General features: G+C 50.3%; 1 protein-coding gene across 1 annotated transcript; it reads left to right on the top strand.

Moving 5' to 3' along the window:
- Nucleotides 1–1059: 1059 nt before the first annotated feature.
- ech1 (enoyl-CoA hydratase 1) lies at nt 1060–18974 on the top strand. Its single transcript, XM_033014304.1, has 10 exons — nt 1060–1143; nt 6609–6774; nt 8731–8819; nt 10867–10991; nt 12207–12255; nt 13741–13805; nt 15089–15159; nt 15775–15846; nt 16860–17010; nt 18694–18974. The coding sequence occupies exons 1-10, from the start codon at nt 1107–1109 to the stop codon at nt 18796–18798; spliced, it is 930 nt and encodes a 309-aa protein (XP_032870195.1). The 5' UTR covers nt 1060–1106; the 3' UTR covers nt 18799–18974.
- The last annotated feature ends 153 nt before the right edge of the window (nt 18975–19127 follow it).

Here is a 19127-nt window from a genome sequence, read left to right as displayed (position 1 = left end):
CTAACGTTATACAACAGTGGTTCGTAGATTAAATACAAACATCTCTACATACATATAGCCCTCGCTCAGATGATGTCAAGAAAGGCTTGGGAGTAGTGATGAGTTTTAAGTCTCGACTTAAAGGAGTCGATGGAGGGGGCCGTTCTGATGGGAAGAGGGATGCTGTTCCACAGTCTAGGAACTGCTTTGTAAAGGAGGATCTTAAGATTTATTTGGAACCACAAGGAGTCTTGCTGCGGCTTTTTGGACCAGTTGCATGCGAGACACATTTAAAGGATAAAGGGATAGAATTTAATGCGAGATAAAGTCCAATTAAAGATAGTTGGAAGTTCTCCAAAGAAGTAGATGGGAGGTCAGGACCGCACTCTAGCTGATGAGAGGACTGTTTAGTTGTTTGATAGTAGCAGTTTGATAGAAACTGTCCCTGTAGGAAGGAACTGCAGGCGCTGGTTTAAATCGAAGATAGAAACAAAATGCCGGAGTAACTCGGGCAGCATCTCTGGAGAGAAGGAATGGGCGATGTTTCGGGTCGAGACCCTGAAGATCCTTTTGTGTTGATTTACACAATAGACAATAGGTGCAGGAGTAGGCCATTTGGCCCTTCAAGCCAGTACCGCCATTCAATGTGATCATGGCTGACTTCTGTTCCAATTGTTTATATTTCAAGGTGATTAAGTTTTTTCCTAACAGCTGCTTTTTACACCATGCACATAAAAATATGAAGAAAAATTCACCCCAGCGGTGCAAGGGCTGTAGTACAAGGCGGGGCCGCTATGTGGCGGGCGTTGTGGGTCGCTGTAGCGAGTTGCTGGCGGGGGAGGCGCTGTAGTGGCGCGCCACATGGTATTGCTGCAGCGGCACCGGGTGGAGGCTGCGGTACCGGGCTCGGCCGCGGGGAGGACGGGGGCGCTGCAGCGGCACCGGGTGGAGGCTGCGGTACCGGGCTCGGCCGCGGGGAGGACGGGGGCGCTGCAGCAGCACCGGGTGGAGGCTGCGGTACCGGGCTTGGCCGCGGGGAGGAGGGAGGCGCTACAGGTGGCTGTGGCACCGGGTGGAGGCTGCGGTACCGGGCTCAGCCACGGGGCGGAGGGAGGCGCTACAGCGCGATGGCCGCTCGCGTTGCTCAGGGGGCGCGCACTGTCCGTGAGTAGCGGGGAGACCCGGGCCCCGGGGGGGAGAATCACCAGGCTCAGGCCCGGGCCGCCCCTGTCACCCCCTCCCCCGGGTATCCCCTTCCTTCCTCTCCCCTCTACCCCACTCACACCCTCTCCTCTCACTCCCCCTCCTCTCTCCCCCTCCTTTCCCCTCTCCACCCCCTCCTCCTAGCCTCTACTCTCCCCCTGCTCTCCATCCCCTCCTCTCCCCTCTACCCCACTCTCACTCCCCGTCCCTCGATGCCCTCCTCTACCCCCCCCCTCTCCCCCTCCCCCTCTCCTCTACCCCCCCTTTCCACCCCCTCCTCTATCTCCCCTCTCCTCACCCCTCTCCCCCGGGTATCCCCTTCCTTCCTCTCCCTTCTACCCCACTCACACCCTCTCCTCTCACTACCCCTCCCTCTCCACCCTCCTCTACCCCCCTTCTCTCCCCTCGACCCCTATCATCACCTCTCCCCTCTCCACCCCCTCCTCACCCTCTACCCCCTCCCCCTAGCCTCTACCCTCTCCATCCCCTCCTCTCCCCTCTACCCCCTCGCCTCTCCCCTCTCCCCCTCCTCTCCACCCCCTCCTCTCCCCTCTACCCCACTCTCACCTTCGCCTCTACGTTCCCCTCCTCTCCCCCCCCTCCTCTACTCCTCTCCTCTACCCCCTCCCCCTCGCCTCTACCCCTTCCCCCTTCTCTCCCCTACCCCACATCTCTCCCCTCTACCCCGCTCTCTCTTCTACCCTCCTTCTCCACCACCCTCTCTACCCCCCACCCCTCTCTCCCCCCTTGTCACTACCCCTCCCCTCCTCCTCTCCCCCTCCCCCCTTCCCCTCTACGCCCCCGCCCCTCCCCATTACCCCACTCCTCTCCCCCATCCCTCTATCTAACTCTTTTAAATTCGTCCAGTGAATAGGCCTCTACTGCCTTCTGTGGCAGAGAATTCCATAGATTCACAACTCTCTATGAAAAAGTTTATTCTCATCTCAGCTTTAAATGGACTCCCCTTTATTCAGACTGTGGCCCCTGGTTCTGGACTCCCCCATCATTGGGAACATTTTTCCTGCTTGTCCAGTCCTTTTATAATTTTATAGGTTTCGATAAGATCCATATAAATTTCAGTGAATACAAGCCCAGTCTTTCCAATCTTTCCTCATATGACAGTCCCGCCATCCCGGGAATTAACCTCGTGAACCTACGCTGCACTGCCTCAATAGCAAGGATGTCCTTCCTCAAATTAGACCAAAACTGCACACAATACTCCAGATGTGGTGTCACTAGGGCCCTGTACAACTGCAGACTAACCTCTTTACTCCTATACTGAAATCCTCTTGTTATGAAGGCCAACATGCCATTAGCTTTCTTCACTACCTGCTGTACCTGCATGCTTACTTCCTGGAACTCCCTCCCGAACAGCGGAATGACAGCATCTTGACCAGCAGGACTGCGGTGGTTCGAGAAGGCAGCTCATTCCTGCTTTCTAGATAGTAATAAAGAATAAGCAATAAGTTCAGGCATTGTCACCCTTTCCCTTCCACCCATATCCCTCCCTCTGGCTTTACTTCTTCCTTCCTTCCTAACTTATCTGACACCTTTTCGATCTCTAGCCTTTGTCCACCCATCTGCCTATCAATCTCCCACCCTCACCTGTATCCACCTTTGTCCAATCCCCACATCTCTTTTCCGGTTTTCCATCCCCCTACTACAGATAAAAGGACTGGACATGCTAGATGCAGGAAAAATGTTCCCAATGTTGGGCGAGTCCAGAACCAGGGGCTTAGAATAAAGGGGAGGCCATTTAAGACTGAGGTGAGAAAATACTTTTTCACCCAGAGAGTTGTGAATTTGTGGAATTCCCTGCCACAGAGGGCAGTGGAGGCCAAATCACTGGAAGGATTTAAGAGAGAGTTAGATAGAGCTCTAGGGGCTAGTGGAATCAAGGGATATGGGGAGAAGGCAGGCACGGGTGCTGGCTCGAAGATCTTGCACCTGTTTTCTATGTTACTACATGCAGTTGAAGAAGGGCCCCAAACCAAAATGCCACCTGTCCATTCCCTCCACAAATGCTGCCTGACCCACTGAGTTCCAGCGCCAGAGACCGTAGTCAGGGTTCGATCCTGACTACGGGTGTTGTATGTACGTTGTTCCCCTGACAGCGTGGGTAATCTCCGGGTGCACTGGTTTCCTCCCACACTCCAGAGAAATACAGGTTTATTGATTAAATGTCTCCTGGAAATTGTAAATTGTCATAAGGTCATGTGACAGGTGTAGAATTAAGCCATTCGTCCTATCTGAATGGCGGAATCTACTCCGCCATTCAATCATGGCTGATCCATCTCTCCCTCCTAACCCCTTTCTCCTGCCTTCTCCCCATAACCTCTGACACCCGCACTAATCAAATTGTCCCTAGTGTGTAGGATTGTGCTGGTATACAGGGTGATCGCTGGTCGGCGGGGATTGGGTGCGGTGAAGGGCGTGTTTCCACGATGAAGTGTAAAGTCTAAAGACGGCCTTCCACACAGTGCAGCCAGCCATCTGGTCTCCCCAACCCCCACCTCTGATCAAGCCGTGCAAAGTCCGCGGGCTGAGTGATGAAACCATGGCTGGTGATCAATGGCATGAACGGGGGGGGGGGGGATAGAAAGAGCCCGTCAACACGCTGAACGCTGGCCCTGACAAGTTGAAACACGAGCAGAGGCTCTTCAGATCACCCGCAGCTCCTACAACCAAAGATCCTATAGCAAGCAAGATAGACCACTCCTTATAAATGCAATGGGCTGACGTGTAGTATGCAACGGAATGGAACGTGGACCTTTTTTTAATCAATTTCAGTAACCCAACCCGACTCACAGTGGCGGGGGAACAGATTGTGTTAATAAATTAAAATTCTGAAAATTAGAAGATTTTTACCAAATAACTTTTATTTTTACGAGGATGTTTCCGTAACCGGCTTCCGTCTCCGCACTAGTATCTTTGCTCCGCTACGGGATCTTTGGTGCGGAGACGGAAGCCGATTATGGCAATGGGGCCGAAAATAACCCATGAATCTGCCCATGACCGTACTACGTCATTTTCGTCGAGTGATCTATCTTGCTCGCTATTGGGTCTTTGCCTACAACTGCGTTTAATGCCCCCCCCCCAGTAGTTTGTAGAGCGGCCATTTTGGGGAGCGGCGGGAAAGAGGGGGAGGGGGGGGTTAGTTTAAGATTCTACGGGTCCTGAAGGCCGTGGGTGGTGAGGGGGGGAGCAGACTGTGACCTCAAGTGTCTGAAGGGTAACCCGGAGATCTGACAGAAGTCTGGTAGGCGGGCAGCACGGTGGCGCAGCGGTAGAGTTGCTGCCTCACAGCGCCCCAGGTTCGATCCTGAATATGGGTGTTGTCTGTACGGAGTTTGTACATTCTCCCAATGACCTGCGTGGGTTTTCTCTGGGTGTTTGGCACTAGTGTGTAGGATAGTGCTTGCTGGTTGGCGTGGACTCGATGGGCCGAAGGGCCTATTTCCGCGCTTTATCCCTAAACTAAACTAGTTCCTCGGCCCATTCTGACTCCACCGCTCAATCCCCTGGGAATGTTTTCATCCTGAATTCTAAGAGTGGACAAACTACTCCGGATTCAGCAGGAGTTTCCAGAGGGTAGTCTTCCTCTGTCATAGAGTGATACAGCGTGGAAACAGACCCTTCAGCCCAACTTGCCCACACTGGCCAACATGTCCCAGCTGCACTAGTGCAACCTGCCTGCATTTGGCCCACATCCCTCTAAACCTGTCCTATCCATGTACCTGTCTCTTAAACGTTGCGATAGTCCCTGCCTCAACTAGCTCCACAAGCAGCTCGTTCCATTCACCCACCACCCTTTGTGTGAAAACGCTACCTCTCGGTTTCCTGTTAAATCTTTCCCCCCTCACCTTAAACCTATGTCCACTGGTTCCCGATTCTCCTACTCTGGGGACGAGACTGTGCATCCACCCATCTATTCCTCTCATGTGTTTGTACACCTCTATAAGATCATCACCGCCCTCTTCTGGTGTACACCAGGATGTACAGTGCTCACCCGCAAGGTGGCGCAGCGGGTAGAGTTGCTGCCTCACAGAGTCAGAAACCCAGGTTCGATCCTGACCACGGGTGCTGCCTGTACAGAGTTCGCAAGTTCTCCCCCCTGACCTGCGTGGGTTTTCTCCAGGTGCTTCGGTTTCCTCCCACACTCCAAAGACGTGCAGGTTTGTAGGTTAATTGGCTCCTGTACATTGCACTGTATAGTGTGTAGGATAGTGTTAGTGTGCGGGGATCGCTGGTGGTCGGCGCATACTCGATGGGCCGAATGGCCTGTTTCCATGCTGCATCTCTAAACTAAGGTAGAGGCCTCTTCAGTTCCAGTAATTCGCTGGATCATTGGGTTAACTGGCGGGAACAAATGGCTGCGTTCCGGTAATGATCCACGTGAAAAACGCTGGTTGGATGGTCGCTTGACGGTCGGCGTGGACTTGAAAGGCCTGTATCAATAGACAATGGACAATAGGTGCAGGAGTAGGCCATTCGGCCCTTCGAGCCAGCACCGCCATTCAATGTGATCATGGCTAATCATCCCCAATCAGTACCCCGTTCCTGCCTTCTCCCCATATCCCCTGACTCCACTATTTTTAAGAGCCCTATCCAGCTCTCTTGAAAGCATCCAGAGAACCTGCCTCCACCGCCCTTTGAGGCAGAGAATTCCACACACTCACGACTCTCTGTGAGAAAAAGTGTTTCCTCGTCTCCGTTCTAAATGGCTTACTTCTTATTCTTAAACTGTGGCCCCTGGTTTATAGTTTATAGTTTGTTTGGTTGTTTGTTTGTCTTTTTGCACAAAAGTCCGCGAGCATTGCCACTTTTCATTTCACTGCACATCTCGTATGTGTATGTGACGAATAAACTTGACTTGACTTGATTTGACTTGGTTCTGGACTCCCCCAACATCGGGAACATGTTGCATATGTGTCCACGGTGTATCTCTGAACTAAACTAAACTGATATCTGGGTGGAGTGAGGGGGGGGTGGCTGGTGGCTGACTGTGGGAAGTGAGTCCTCTGCCTCCCTCATGTTACCTACTGTGACCGTCTGTCTGGCTGTGATTCTCGCCCTCTGCCCCCTGACCCCTCCTGTGTCTGGTAGATAAAAGTGCTGGAGAAACTCAGCGGATACAGCAGCTTCTATGGAGCGAAGGAAATAGGCAACGTTTCGGGACGAAACGTTGCCTATTTCCTTCGCTCCATAGATGCTGCTGCACCCGCTGAGTTTCTCCAGCACTTTTGTCTACCTCAGTTTTTCCAGCATCTGCAGTTCCTTCTTAAACACTCCTGGGTCTGGCCTGGGTTCATGCCCCTCCATTCCCAGCCCCTTTCCCCAGCTAAACTGAGCATCTGAATTTTCTTCTCCCGCTTTCATTCCGCTCTCTCTCTATCTCTCTCTGACTTTTGGTGTTTGACCCACAGGCCGGGTGTCACAGGCGATGCTGGTGGGGTCACGGGGCATGTCGGCGGCGGCGGCAGCCCCCTACAGCTTCGAGAGCCTGCGCGCCACGCGGGTAGGGGACAGCGTGCTGCACGTGGAACTGAACCGGCCCGAGAAGAGGAACGCCATGAACAAGATCCTCTGGAGGTCACTATCCATCTTGTTCACTACCTGAGAGTGCAACTGCTGGCCAACTGCTGCCCACGGGGACTGGAGTGTAGTGGTAGACACAAGGAAACGCAGGTGCTGCTTTACAAAAAAAAAGACACAAAGTGCTGGAGTGTAGGCGGCACGGTGGCGCAGCAGTAGAGTTGCTGCCTCACAGCGCCAGGTACCCGGGTTCGATTCTGGATGAGTTACTCCAACATTTACCTTCGATTTAAACCAGTTCCTACACAGGAAAACAAGGACCCAGTTTGTGGTATTTTTGTCTTATTAACTTCTATAAGGGCAGTGGTAGGGTGGTGGCTCAGTGGTAGAGTTGCTGCCTCACAGCGAATGCAGCGCCGGAGACCCGGGTTCGATCCCGACTGCGGGCGCTGTCTGTACGGAGTTTGTACGTTCTCCCCGTGATCTGCATGGGTTTTCTCCGAGATCTTCGGTTTCCTCCCACACTCCAAAGACGTACAGGTTTGTAGGTTAATTGGCTTGGTATAAATGAAAAATGATCCCTAGTGGGTGTAGGATAGTGTTAGTGTGCGAGGATTGCTGGTCGGCTCGGACGAGGTGGGCCAAGCGGCCTGTTTCTGTGCTGTATCTCTAAACTAAACTAAAAGAAAATTTGCACGTTCTCCCTGTGACCTGCGTGGGTTTTCTCCAGGTGCTCCAATTTCCTCCCACACTCCAAAGACATGCAGGTTTGTCGGGCAATTGGCTTTGATTAAATTGTAAATTGTGCCTAGTGTGTAGGATAGTGCTAGTGTAAGAGGTGATCGCTGATCGGCATGGACTCAATGGGCCGAAGGGCCTGTTTCTGTGCAGTAGCTCTAAAGTCTAAAGTAAAATCTAAGCAGTGGGTCAGGCAGCATCGCTGGTCAAATCATCTAATTTGATAGTATTATCCAATTATATATTAAAATAACTAATTGGATAGCATGCAAAACAAAGGTTTTCACTGTACAATGAATTCAATTATACTTTGAAGGAGGGTCTCGACTTGAAACGTCACCTATGCCTTCGCTCCATAGATGCTGCCTCACCCGCTGAGTTTCTCCAGCATTTTTGTCTACCTTCGATTTTTCCAGCATCTGCAGTTCCTTCTTCAACTTATTGTCACATGCTTTTGTTTCTGCATGAAAATCGGTAAAAAACAGTCTGAAGAAGGGTCTCGACCCAAAACGTCCCCCCATCCTTCTCTCCAGAGATGCGGTCTGTCCCGCTGGGTTACTCCAGCTTTTTGTGTCTACCTCCGGTAAAACAATACAGCAGACCTCACCGAGGCAGCACACAAGTGTCGCCATGTTTCTGACGCCGATTGTTACAAAAAAAATGTTGCATATCCAACAGACTTATCTTCTGCTCGCAGCGGCGTACCTGGCCTGCCGCCGCACCTGGCAACGTGCGACCCTCCCACCGGACCCCCCCCCCCTTCATTCCCGGTTCACTGGGCAATAACATGTCACCTAAAGGTAGCTTGCCAAGATTTGGCCCCCCGTACCCGCACAGAGGACAACCCCAAGACATTGGATAGAGTGGATGTGGAGAGGATGTTTCCACTAGTGGGAGAGTGTAGGACCTGAGGTTGTAGCCTCAGAATTAAAGGACGTTCCTTTAGGGAGGAGATGAGGAGACATTTCTGTAGTCGGTGGGTGGAGAATCTGTGGAATTCTTTGCTACGGAGATCAGTGGATATTTTAAAGGCAGAGATAGATAGATTCTTGCTTAGTACGGGTGTTGGTTATGGGGAGAAGGCAGGAGAATGGGCGTAGGAGAGAGATAGATCAGCCAGCCATGATTGAATGGCGGAATAGACTTGATGGGCCGAATGGCCTAATTCTGTTCCTATTACTGATGAATATTCGCTGTAGTTTTAAATCACTTCAAGTCTTTTTTCTTCGCTGGATTTGATTCATAACCAGCAACAACTGTGCCTTTATCCAACAGAGAGATGGTGGAATGCTTCGACAGAGTAGCCCAGGACAGCGACTTCCGAGTGGTGGTGATCTCAGGAGCTGGAAAGATGTTTACTGCAGGTAAATGTGGCCCCAACACTGGCACAAAGCACGAGAGCCCAGTGAGTGCTGTGTGAACGTCCATGTTTATCGCTGCAGTTATTAAAACGCAGATCCCTACAGAAGGTGCGCAAGGATTGTGGGCTGCGTGGCCTTTGTGTGTTCAATTTGTAAAGAAAGACTGGCAACTTTGAAAGGAGATTTGCTTTACATGGAGGATGGGGCTTGCCTGGAATGCGCTGCCAAGGATGGCGGTAGAGGCCGATATGGTGGTCTTTAAGAGGCTATTAAATAGGCACCTGGATATGAGTAAGAAGGATCTGCGGAGGCTGGTTTAAACCAAAGATAGACACAAAAAGCTGGAGTAACTCAGCTGGACAGGTAGCATCACTGGAGAGAAGGAATGGGTGACGTTTCTGGTCTTAAGAAGGGTCTCGTCCTGAAACGTCACACATTCGAGTCCGGAACCAGGGGTCACAGTTTAAGAATAAGGGGTAGGCCATTTAGGACTGAGATGAGGAAATACTTTTTCACGCAGAGACAATAGGTGCAGGAGTAGGCCATTCGGCCCTTCGAACCAGCACCGCCATTCAATGTGATCATGACTGATCATCCCAAATCAGTACTCCGTTCCCCTATCTTTAAGAGCCCTATCTAGCTCTCTCTTGAAAGTATCCAGAGAATCGGCCTCCACCGTCCTCTGAGGCAGAGAATTCCACAGACTCACAACTCTCTGTGAGAAAAAGTGTTTCCTCGTCTCCGTTCTAAATGGCCTACCCCTTATTCTTAAACTGTGGCCCCTAGTTCTGGACTCCCCCAACATCGGGAACATGTTTCCTGCCTCTAGCGTATCCAAACCCTTAACAATCTTATATGTTTCAATAAGATGCCCTCTCAACCTTCTAAACTCCAGAGTTTACAAGCCCAGCCGCTCCATTCTCTCCACATATGACAGTCCCGCCATCCTTGGAATTAACCTTGTAAACCTACGCTGCACTCCCTCAATAGCAAGAATATCCTTCCTCAAATTAGGGGACCAAAACTGCACACAATAGTCCAGGTGTGGTCTCACTAGGGCCCTGTACAACTGCAGAAGGACCTCTTTGCTCCTTCTGTTGTGAATCTGTGGAATTATCTGCCACAGAAGGCAGTGGAGGCCAATTCACTGGATGTTTGCAAGAGAGAGTTAGATTTAGCTCTTAGGGCTAATGGAATCGGGAGATATGGGGAGAAAGCAGGAACGGGGTACGGTTCATCCATTCTTTCGTCGTATGTCAGTCCCGCCATCCCGGGTATTATATGATGATAACCCCAAGGATATACTGGCATCGACACGCCTAGTCCAATAGTTTAACTGTGTGAAGATTCTCCTGTAACATTGGCATTGTGTTTTTAGTTTGTGTGTTTGTCTGAGACTGAAAAAGGATCTCGACCCGAAACGTCACCCATTCCTTCTCTCCAGAGATGCTGCCTGTCCCGCTGAGTTACTCCAGCATGTAGTGTCTACCGACCTTATGTTTTGACAGTAATCCGTGATGTAAATGTTTGGAATGATGTGTAAGGCATCCACAAGAGAGCTCTGATTGAGAAGAGCTATGATGGCAATGAGTTTGCCGCAGAGCCCAGAGTCCCGGTCTTTCTGCAGGTTCAGTGTTGTACATTGAGCTGCACAGCTCCAGCAACCCCCGGTTCAATTTTGATCCCTGGTGCGGCACAACAGAGGGTGTGAGGTGGAGGGGGAGTGGGAGGTGGGTCAGGAAGAGTGGGGGGGGGGGGGGGGGGGGGGGGTGGGAGCAGTGGGGGAGAGTAGGGCGAAGGGTGGAGGGACAGGGGGTGGGGTGGAGCTGAGTTGGGCTGTGCAGTGGGCATAGTGTGAGTGGGGCTTTGTGAGAGTGAGTATGTGGGTCGGATGGTGGAGGGAGCTGAGAGTTGGGCTGTGGGGCGGAGGGGACAGGACGGGATGGGGCTGTGGGGTGGAGCTGAGAGAAGGGCTGTGTGGTGAAGTGCTCGGATGGTTAATTTAACCCAGCAGCGGGGAGTCAATGATGATGTTGGGGGTCTCGTGCAGGAATTGATCTGATGGACATGGCAGGAGACATGTTGCAGTCGGAAGAAACGGATGTAGCCCGTAAAGCGTGGAAGCTCCGGAACACCATCCTCCGGTTTCAGGAAAGCTTCAGCGCGATAGAGAAGGTAGGACTGATGAGGGGAATCTACAAATACTAAAGGTGACATTGACTAGTGGTATGTGTCAATAGAAGTAATTTCTTGTCAATTTCAGTGAAACTGACAGACTGCTCATAAGAGACAATGGTGTCCGATTAATCCGGGGAGGTTACATGGAAACAGTATTATTTTTCCCCGGACTGTTTATTCCAAGACAGCTTTTTTTCCTACATTATTTTCCAAAGTAACTTTTAAGTTCCCAATCAAAATCACGTTATAGCCAATTCGGCCCACAAATATTGTTCCCTAATTCATCTCTCACATTCTATTTAATTTGTGGTGTTAAATACCACATGGTGCAGATGAGTTACCCATGTATATCAATTACTCAGGCCTGAGTGAATAAGGTAGTTCCTAATTTTGCAGACCACACAATGTATGGAATAAGCGTGAACTGTGAGGAGATAAGCAAGCTGGTGGGACGGGTGAATGAGAGGTGAATTGTCACATTTTGGTAGGAAGAATTAGGTGAGGAATTGCTACCTAGAGATCTGGGGTATAAATTATATTTATGTGCATAAATTAAGTGTGCACAGTGGCATCGATAGTAGAACTGGTGTCTCACGGTTCCAAGGACCTGGATTCGAACCTGACATCTAGTGCTGTCTGTGAACCCTCGGATTTCTGCCGGGTGCTCCAGTTTCCTCCCATTGCCCAAATATGTACAGGTTGCTAGGCTGTGTAGGAAGGAACTGCAGATGCTGGTTTACACCGAAGATAGACACAAAATGCTGGAGTAATTCAGCGGGGCAGGCAGCATCTCTAGAGAGAAGGAATGGGTCATTCCGTCTATCCAGAGATGCTGCCTGTCCCACTAAGTAACTTTAGCAGGTTGCTTAGTTTAGTTTAGAGATACAGACCGGAAACAGGCCCTTCGGTCCACCGAGTCCGCACCGACCAGCGATCCCCGCACATTAACACTATCCTACACACACGTCTTTGGAGTGTGGGAGGAAACCGAAGACTTCTGAGAAAACCCACGCGATCATAGGGAGAATGTACAAACTCCGTACAGACAGCACCCGTAGTCAGGATCGAACCCGGGTCTCTGGCGCTGTGAGGCAGCAACTCTACCGCTGTGCATTCGTGCACAGGAGAATTCCAGCCTGCATGCTCCCCAACAAGGTGAGAATGGCTGCTCCTCACGCCCACAGTCTAGATTTACCTTGTGTTCTTTTGCAGTGCCCCAAGCCAGTCATTGCCGCCATACACAGTGCCTGCATCGGGGGAGGTGAGTTCTCAGCATCGCTTTAATCATCGTAGAACTGAGGGAACGGACCCTTGCCAAGCTGCCCGTCCAGCTCATCTCCATCCACATCTATAATGACGCTCTTCACGTCACTCTCACGACCCAACTCTCCCCCCACAGCCCAGACCATCACACAACCCAACCTCCCTTCCACTGGCTCCATCTACACCTCACGCTGCCTCGGCAAGGCCAGCAGCATCATCAAGGACCAGTCTCACCCCGGCCACTCCCTCTTCTCCCCTCTCCCAGCAGACAAGAAGTACAGAAGTTTGAAAACGCACACCTCCAGATTCAGGGACAGTTTCCTCCCAGCTGTTATCAGGTAACTGAACCGTCCTCTCACCAACCTGAGAGCAGTGCTGACCTCCCATCTACCTCATTGGAGACCCTTGAAATATCTTTAATTGCACTTTACTGGACTTTACCTTGCACTAAACGTTACTCCCTGTATCCAGCATCTCTTCATTGTGGAAGGCTTGATTGTAATCATGTATGTGTAGATGCTGGTTAAAACCGAAGATAGACACACAAAGCTGGAGTAACTCAGCGGGACAGGCAGCATCTCTGAAGAGAGGGAATGGGTGACATTTCGGGTCGAGACCCTTCTTCACTTTGAAGAAGGGTCTCGACCCGAAACGTCAGCCATTCAGTCCTTCTCTCCAGAGATGCTGCCTGTCCAGCTGAGTTACTCCAGCTTTGTGTGCCATCATGTATAGTCTTTCCACTGACTGGATAGCACGCAATGAAAAGCTTCACACTGAACCTCAGCGCACGTGACAATAACAATCTAAACTCACCCAAAGAAAAGATAGCTTGAATGACACCATATCGGAACGGTCTTCCAGACAACCTCTGCCTCGTGACCCAGTCAGTTGCGAGTCGTACACTCCCACCCCTGTCGGGATGAAAGACGCTCTTTGGTCGGCCCGAACCTTGTTGACCTCCCAGCAGAGTGAGATGGCCGACGGGGAATGTCCACAGGCTCCACAGCTTTGGAGCTCTAGAAGTTCCAGCAAGAGGCCGCCAGCTCCACATGTGTGTGTGTACACACACACACACACACACAAACCAAGAATAATAGTGCAAAAAAAACAAACCAATGCCCCCAAGTCTATGTAGTTCAGAGCTTATTTGGAGGTTGCAGTTTTCAGGTTCCTGTACCTTCTTCCCGGTGGCAGGGGTGAAATGAGAGTGTGGCCAGCTCTACCACCATGGCCAGTCCAACAAAACCTCCCAACTTGGACACCCAGTACGTGACAAAACTATATCAAAACCAGTATCAGCCCTGGCGGGGCCTCAGAAGTGTCTTAGTCACGTCCAGGAGGTGGTACTGCAGGCTAATGACTTCCCTTGCTGTCCTTCTGTACCTGCGCATGTACAGGGAAGCTGCCTGGTCCCCACTCCGGGAACAGAACCTTGTCTCCAGTGAGCTCACTCTCCCTCTCTCTCTCCTTCTCTCCTGGCCAGGTATAGATCTGATCACAGCCTGTGACATCCGGCTTTGTTCACAAGATGCCTGGTTCCAAGTGAAGGTGAGTGTGTTTGTTTAGTGAGTTCCATTTACTTTAGTGTGCAGCAAGGAACTGCAGATGCTGGTTTTCACCGAAGATATGTAGTGGCCATTTGGCTTTATTTTGTGTGTCATTAATTATGACATTTGCCTTTAAATTTTACTCTGCCCGTGATTACGTGGGTGGGATTCATTACGTAGTCGGTGGCGAGTTTGCTGCTGGGTTCTCTTGCGCAGAAGCTTAGTTGGTTAGTTTGGTTTTAGAGCTCGACATGGCCAGAAGAAAAACCCTTCGACCAGGTGGAGTTTTGCCTGGAACCCGAGGTGTTTTCTAACGTTTAAAAGCGATATGCTGGAGTTTGACGAAGATTCAAGTGTACGAGTCAGAGAAGAAGGTCGGATGAATATCTTAGGGAGATAAAAATGCTGGAGAAACTCAGCGGGTGAGGCAGCATCTATGGAGCGAAGGAATAGGTGACGTTTCTTCAGTCTGAAGAAGGGTCTCGATGCGAAACGTCACCTATTCCTTCGCTCCATAGATGCTGCCTCACCCGCTGAGTTTCTCCAGCATTTTTGTCTACCTTCGATTTTCCAGCATCTGCAGTTCCTTCTTAAACGGATGAATATCTTACTGTTTTTCTTCAACAATAAAGAAGCTATTAATCAAAAGACTGTGTTGTGAAGATTTATCTCCAGAGAAGCTCTGAAAGTCTCACGGAGAGCTCGCATGCGTATTACGACATTCTCCTAAAGGCATGTTGTCTCTTAAGTGGCTATAGGGAGTAATCTCTTGAACGATATAAATATCTGCCACTACAGATAGACACAAAACGCTGGAGTAACTCAGCGGGACAGGCAGCATCTCTGGAGAGAATTAATGTGTGACGTTTCCGTCATGCCTGAAGATGGGTCAAGTCAAGTCAATTTTATTTCTATAGCACATTTAAAAACAACTCTCGTTGACCAAAGTGCTTTACATTAGTACAGGTACTAACGTGCTACATACAGTGGTACATAGATCTACAATATATACATAAATACATACATACAGCGCTCCCTCAGAACGTACAAACTCCGTACAGACAGCACCTGTAGTGGGGATTGAACCCGGGTCTCTGGTGCTGTAAGGCAGCAACTCTACCAACGGCGTGCCACCGTGCCATCCTAAATCAGGTTGATCAGGTTTTGTGACTGACCTGATCGTACTTGGGACTTGTCGTGAGGTGTTTCACGTTTAGCCTGCCTGCACTCTGTAAGATAGACCAGTGCGCATTTAAACAGAATCTTTCTCTTGGTTTTGTGCAGGAGGTGGATATCGGAATGGCAGCCGACGTGGGAACTTTGCAGCGACTCCCTAAAGTGATCGGAAACGCCAGGTAGCTTTTGTCCCTCGTGTCATAGAACGAATATTGATTTATCTAGCTTCAAGTAACCCTTCCATCCCCTCTGTCTCCATCCCTCATCCACACAAGTCTTGTACTCGGTTCACAGTCGTCTTGTTGAGTCTCGTTGTCTGTAACCCGTTTTCACCCAGCCCACAGCTAACTGTTTCCTTTATCATCATTATGGAATTCTCTGCCTCAGAGGGCGGTGGAGGCAGGTTCTCTGGATGCTTTCAAGAGCGAGCTAGATAGGGCTCTTAAAAATAGCAGAGTCAGGGGATATGGGGAGAACGCAGGAACGGGGTACTGATTGGGGATGATCAGCCATGATCACATTGAATGGTGGTGCTGGCTCGAAGGGCCGAATGGCCTACTCCTGAACCTATTGTCTACTTTTTTTGCATATCTGTCATTCATTTGTTCCATATCTCTCGTTTCCCTTTCTCCTTGACTCTCCAGCCTGAAGAAGGGTCTCGACCCGAAACGTCACCCATTCCTTTTCTCCCGCTGAGTTACCCCGGCTTTTTGTGTCTATCTTCGGTTTAAACCCACATCCCAGTTCCTTCCGACACGGCTTCACCATGTTCCACCCTTGTTTGTGTTTTGCAGCCTGGTAAATGAGCTTGTTTACACCGCGAGGAAAATGATGGCAGATGAAGCCATGAGCTGCGGTCTGGTGAGGTAAACCCTAGGCCTGAAGCCTTTAACCTGCAATTGTTCATCCTGCCTCTCCTCTCTCTCGGCTTTCTTCCCATCCCCTCACAATCGGTCTGGAGAACGGTCCAGTGTTGCCTTGATGTCAGCATCCATAAAGACTCCTCACACCCTTGTAACGGACTGTTCGAACTACTTCCCTCCGGCAGACGTTACAAGGCCTTCTACGCCCGAACTTCCAGACTCAGAAACAGCTTCATTCCCAGAGCTATAGCGACTCTGAACCGGCCCTGCTGAGTGCCCCCCACCCCCCCATGGACTGTCTCCCTCGGATGGTCACGTCGCAGTTTATTTATTTATTTTATTTTTTTGACATCTGTTGGCAGCTGCATACTAAATCTCGTTGCACTTATGTGCAATGACAATAAAAGATATTATTATTATTATTATTATTATTATGTGTTAACATTGAAATTCAAACAGTTCAGTAGGGTATTGCCACACCCCCGATCAGCGAGTGGACAGAGATCGTCCACTGAGCCCGCATGCAGGAGACGCCATGTTTTTGCGGCCATTTTCAAAGTCGACGCTCCAGTTGTTATGAGCGGTGGCCGATCCAGGCGAGTCCCAGGCTGTTGCCGGGCCTCCAGCCATCGCCTGCCTTGGACCCTCTCCTCGCCCCAGTCCACCTTTGTTCCCTGGGAGGGTGGGGGCCTCCCGCAGCCGACCTTGAGTGCGGGGTGGGAGAGACCCCGGTTCCCTCTCCTCTCCTGCTGGCCTCGCTCCTCGCCCTCTCCCTCCCTTCTCCGGTCTCCGGTCTCCTCTGGCCCTTGGGGGACCAACAGGGGACCCGCTTTGTGGAAGCCGTGATCCGTCGGTCCAGGGTTTGAGTTCAGCCGCGCAAGGGCCGAAGCCTCCTGGGAGGCATCAAGGGGGCCGACCTGAAGCATCATCTGTCCACGTTCTTCAGAGATGCTGCTGAGTTACTCCAGCACTTGTGCCTGTTGTCACAAGGTGAATTCCTCTCTTTTTCTCCAAAGCCGAGTCTTCCAAGGCAAAGAAGCCCTGCTGGAGGGTGCCTTCCATCTGGCGTCTGAGATTGCCAGCAAGAGCCCTCTGGCGGTGCAGGGATCCAAGCTGAACATGATCTACTCCAGGGACCACTCTGTCAAGGAAGGCCTGGATTACATTGTGAGTATACGTGCTAGAGGTTGATGTGGCCAAAAATCCTGATGTCTCATCACCGGCCCTCTACTCTGTTTCACTGTCAGAGTGAGGCCCAGCGCAAATTGGAGGAACAGCACCTCATATTTCGCTTGGGCAGCTTACACCCCAGCGGTATGAACATTGACTTCTCTAACTTCAAGTAGCCCTTGCTTTCCCTCTCTTTCCATCCCCTACCCCTTCCCAGTTCTCCCACCAGTCTTACTGTCTCCGACTACGTTCTATCTCTGTCCTGCCCCCTCCCCTGACATCAGTCTGAAGAAGGTTCTCGGCCAGAAACGTCGCCCATTCCTTCTCTCCAGAGATGCCGCCTGTCCTGCTGAGTTACTCCAGCATTTTTTGTCTGTCCTCTACTTTGTTTCGACAGGAGTGTCTGTTGCATTGAATGGAGATGAGGAGGAATTTATTTAGCCAGAGGGTGGATTTCATTGCCACAGATGGCTGTGGAGGTCAAGTCAATCGGTATTTTTAAAACAGATTGATAGGTTCAAATGTAGGAACGAACTGCAGAATCTGGTTTAAACTGAAGATAGACACAAAGTGTCAGAGGTTGTGGGGAGAAGGCAGGATAATGGGGTTAGGAGGGAGAGATAGATCAGCCATGAGTAGACTTGATGGGCCGAATGGCCTAATTCTTCTACTATCACTTATGATCTTAAAATGCTGGAATAACTCAGGCAGTATCTCTGGAGAAAAGGAATAGGTGACGTTTCAAGTCGAGACTCTTCTTCAATCTTCAGTTCATACTGTAGATAAGCGCAGTCATAAATAGGTACAAAAGTGCAACAATTGTAGTGTAAGAATAGTAGGCTTCACCGAGGCAGTCTATAAAGAGTCGCCATCTTATGCCAGTTAAGATTCAAGTGCTTAAAACTGAGTCGTATGTTGACCTAAAAGGCCTGTTGTTCTGGGAATTTGTGCGGTTTTAGTGGCCCCTGTGATCTTGCATCCGTGATCTGTGATATTCTCCGAGGATTGTCACCTTGTCGTGGTGGAGAAGCTTGTGTGGTCCTGAGATCCCGAGAGCGATGGCGTCTGGAGCTATGCTCCTGGTAGGGCCACCCATGGCGGTACGGTCGAGGGGGAGGTCTCTGACAAAGAGCAATCCAACCACGACCTCAATGGTGGAACAGGCAGAGGATGATGGGTCTGAAGAAGGGTCTCGACCCGAAACATCACCCATTTCCTTCGCTCCATAGATGCTGCCTCACCCGCTGAGTTTCTCCAGCATTTTTGTCTACCTTCCAGCATCTGCAGTTCCTTCTTGAACATGATAAAGGGAATATCATGAATAACATTTAATGCAAGATAAAGCCAATAAAGTTCAATCAAAGATAGTCCGCGGGTCTCCAATGAGGTGTTCACAGCGAGGGGAGAAGAGGGAGTGGCCAGGGTGTGACTCGTCCTTGATGATGCTGCTGGCCTTGCCGAGGCAGCGTGAGGTGTAGATGGAGTCAATGGAAGGGAGGTTGGTTTGCGCGATGGTCTGGGCTGCGTCCTCAAGTCTCTGCATTTTCTTGCGGTCTTGGCAGGAGCAGAAGGGCCTGTCCCTGAGCTATACTGTTCTCTGCTCTCTGTCAATGTGCCTCAAAGCCTCCTCCCCCACACACGTCAATGGGGATTAACCGAGACATCCTTATCTTCCTTCAGGCCACGTGGAACATGTCTATGCTGCAAACTGAGGACATTGTGAAGTCAGCTCAGGCTGTAATGGAGAAAAAGACCCCGAAAGATATCACCTACTCCAAACTCTAATGGAACCAAATCTCGGACCATTTCCAGCTGGAGTAACTCAGCGGATCATGCAGAAACCTCTCCCATTGATATCCTATGCTACAATCTTGCTACACCGATGAATTTTATTTTAGAAACAAAATAATTGTTTGTAAAAAAAATCTATTGTAATTAAATGTTATATAGGATCACTCTTACACCTTTTAATCTTTTTTTTTCAGTTTGTAATGTACTTTATCGACAAACTGAGTCTGGGTAGCAAAGTTTTTAAGAAGGAACTGCTGATGCTGGAAAATCGAAGGTAGACAAAAATGCTGGAGAAACTCAGCGGGTGCAGCAGCATCTATGGA

This window comes from Amblyraja radiata, chromosome 41, assembly GCF_010909765.2.
Source record: "Amblyraja radiata isolate CabotCenter1 chromosome 41, sAmbRad1.1.pri, whole genome shotgun sequence".
Taxonomy (NCBI): Eukaryota; Metazoa; Chordata; class Chondrichthyes; order Rajiformes; family Rajidae; genus Amblyraja; species Amblyraja radiata.
Note: the sequence above shows the minus strand (reverse complement) of the source record. Positions and strands in the feature narration are given on the sequence as shown.

Bases quoted from the DNA above. Each gene is read 5' to 3' on its own strand.
- ech1 (XM_033014304.1), top strand. From the start codon at position 1,107: ATGGCCGCTCGCGTTGCTCAGGGGGCGCGCACTGTCC. The intron at 1,144-6,608 runs GTGAGTAGCGGG...TTTGACCCACAG, and splicing joins TCAGGGGGCGCGCACTGTCC to GCCGGGTGTCACAGGCGATG. The intron at 8,820-10,866 runs GTAAATGTGGCC...GGTCTCGTGCAG, and splicing joins TGGAAAGATGTTTACTGCAG to GAATTGATCTGATGGACATG.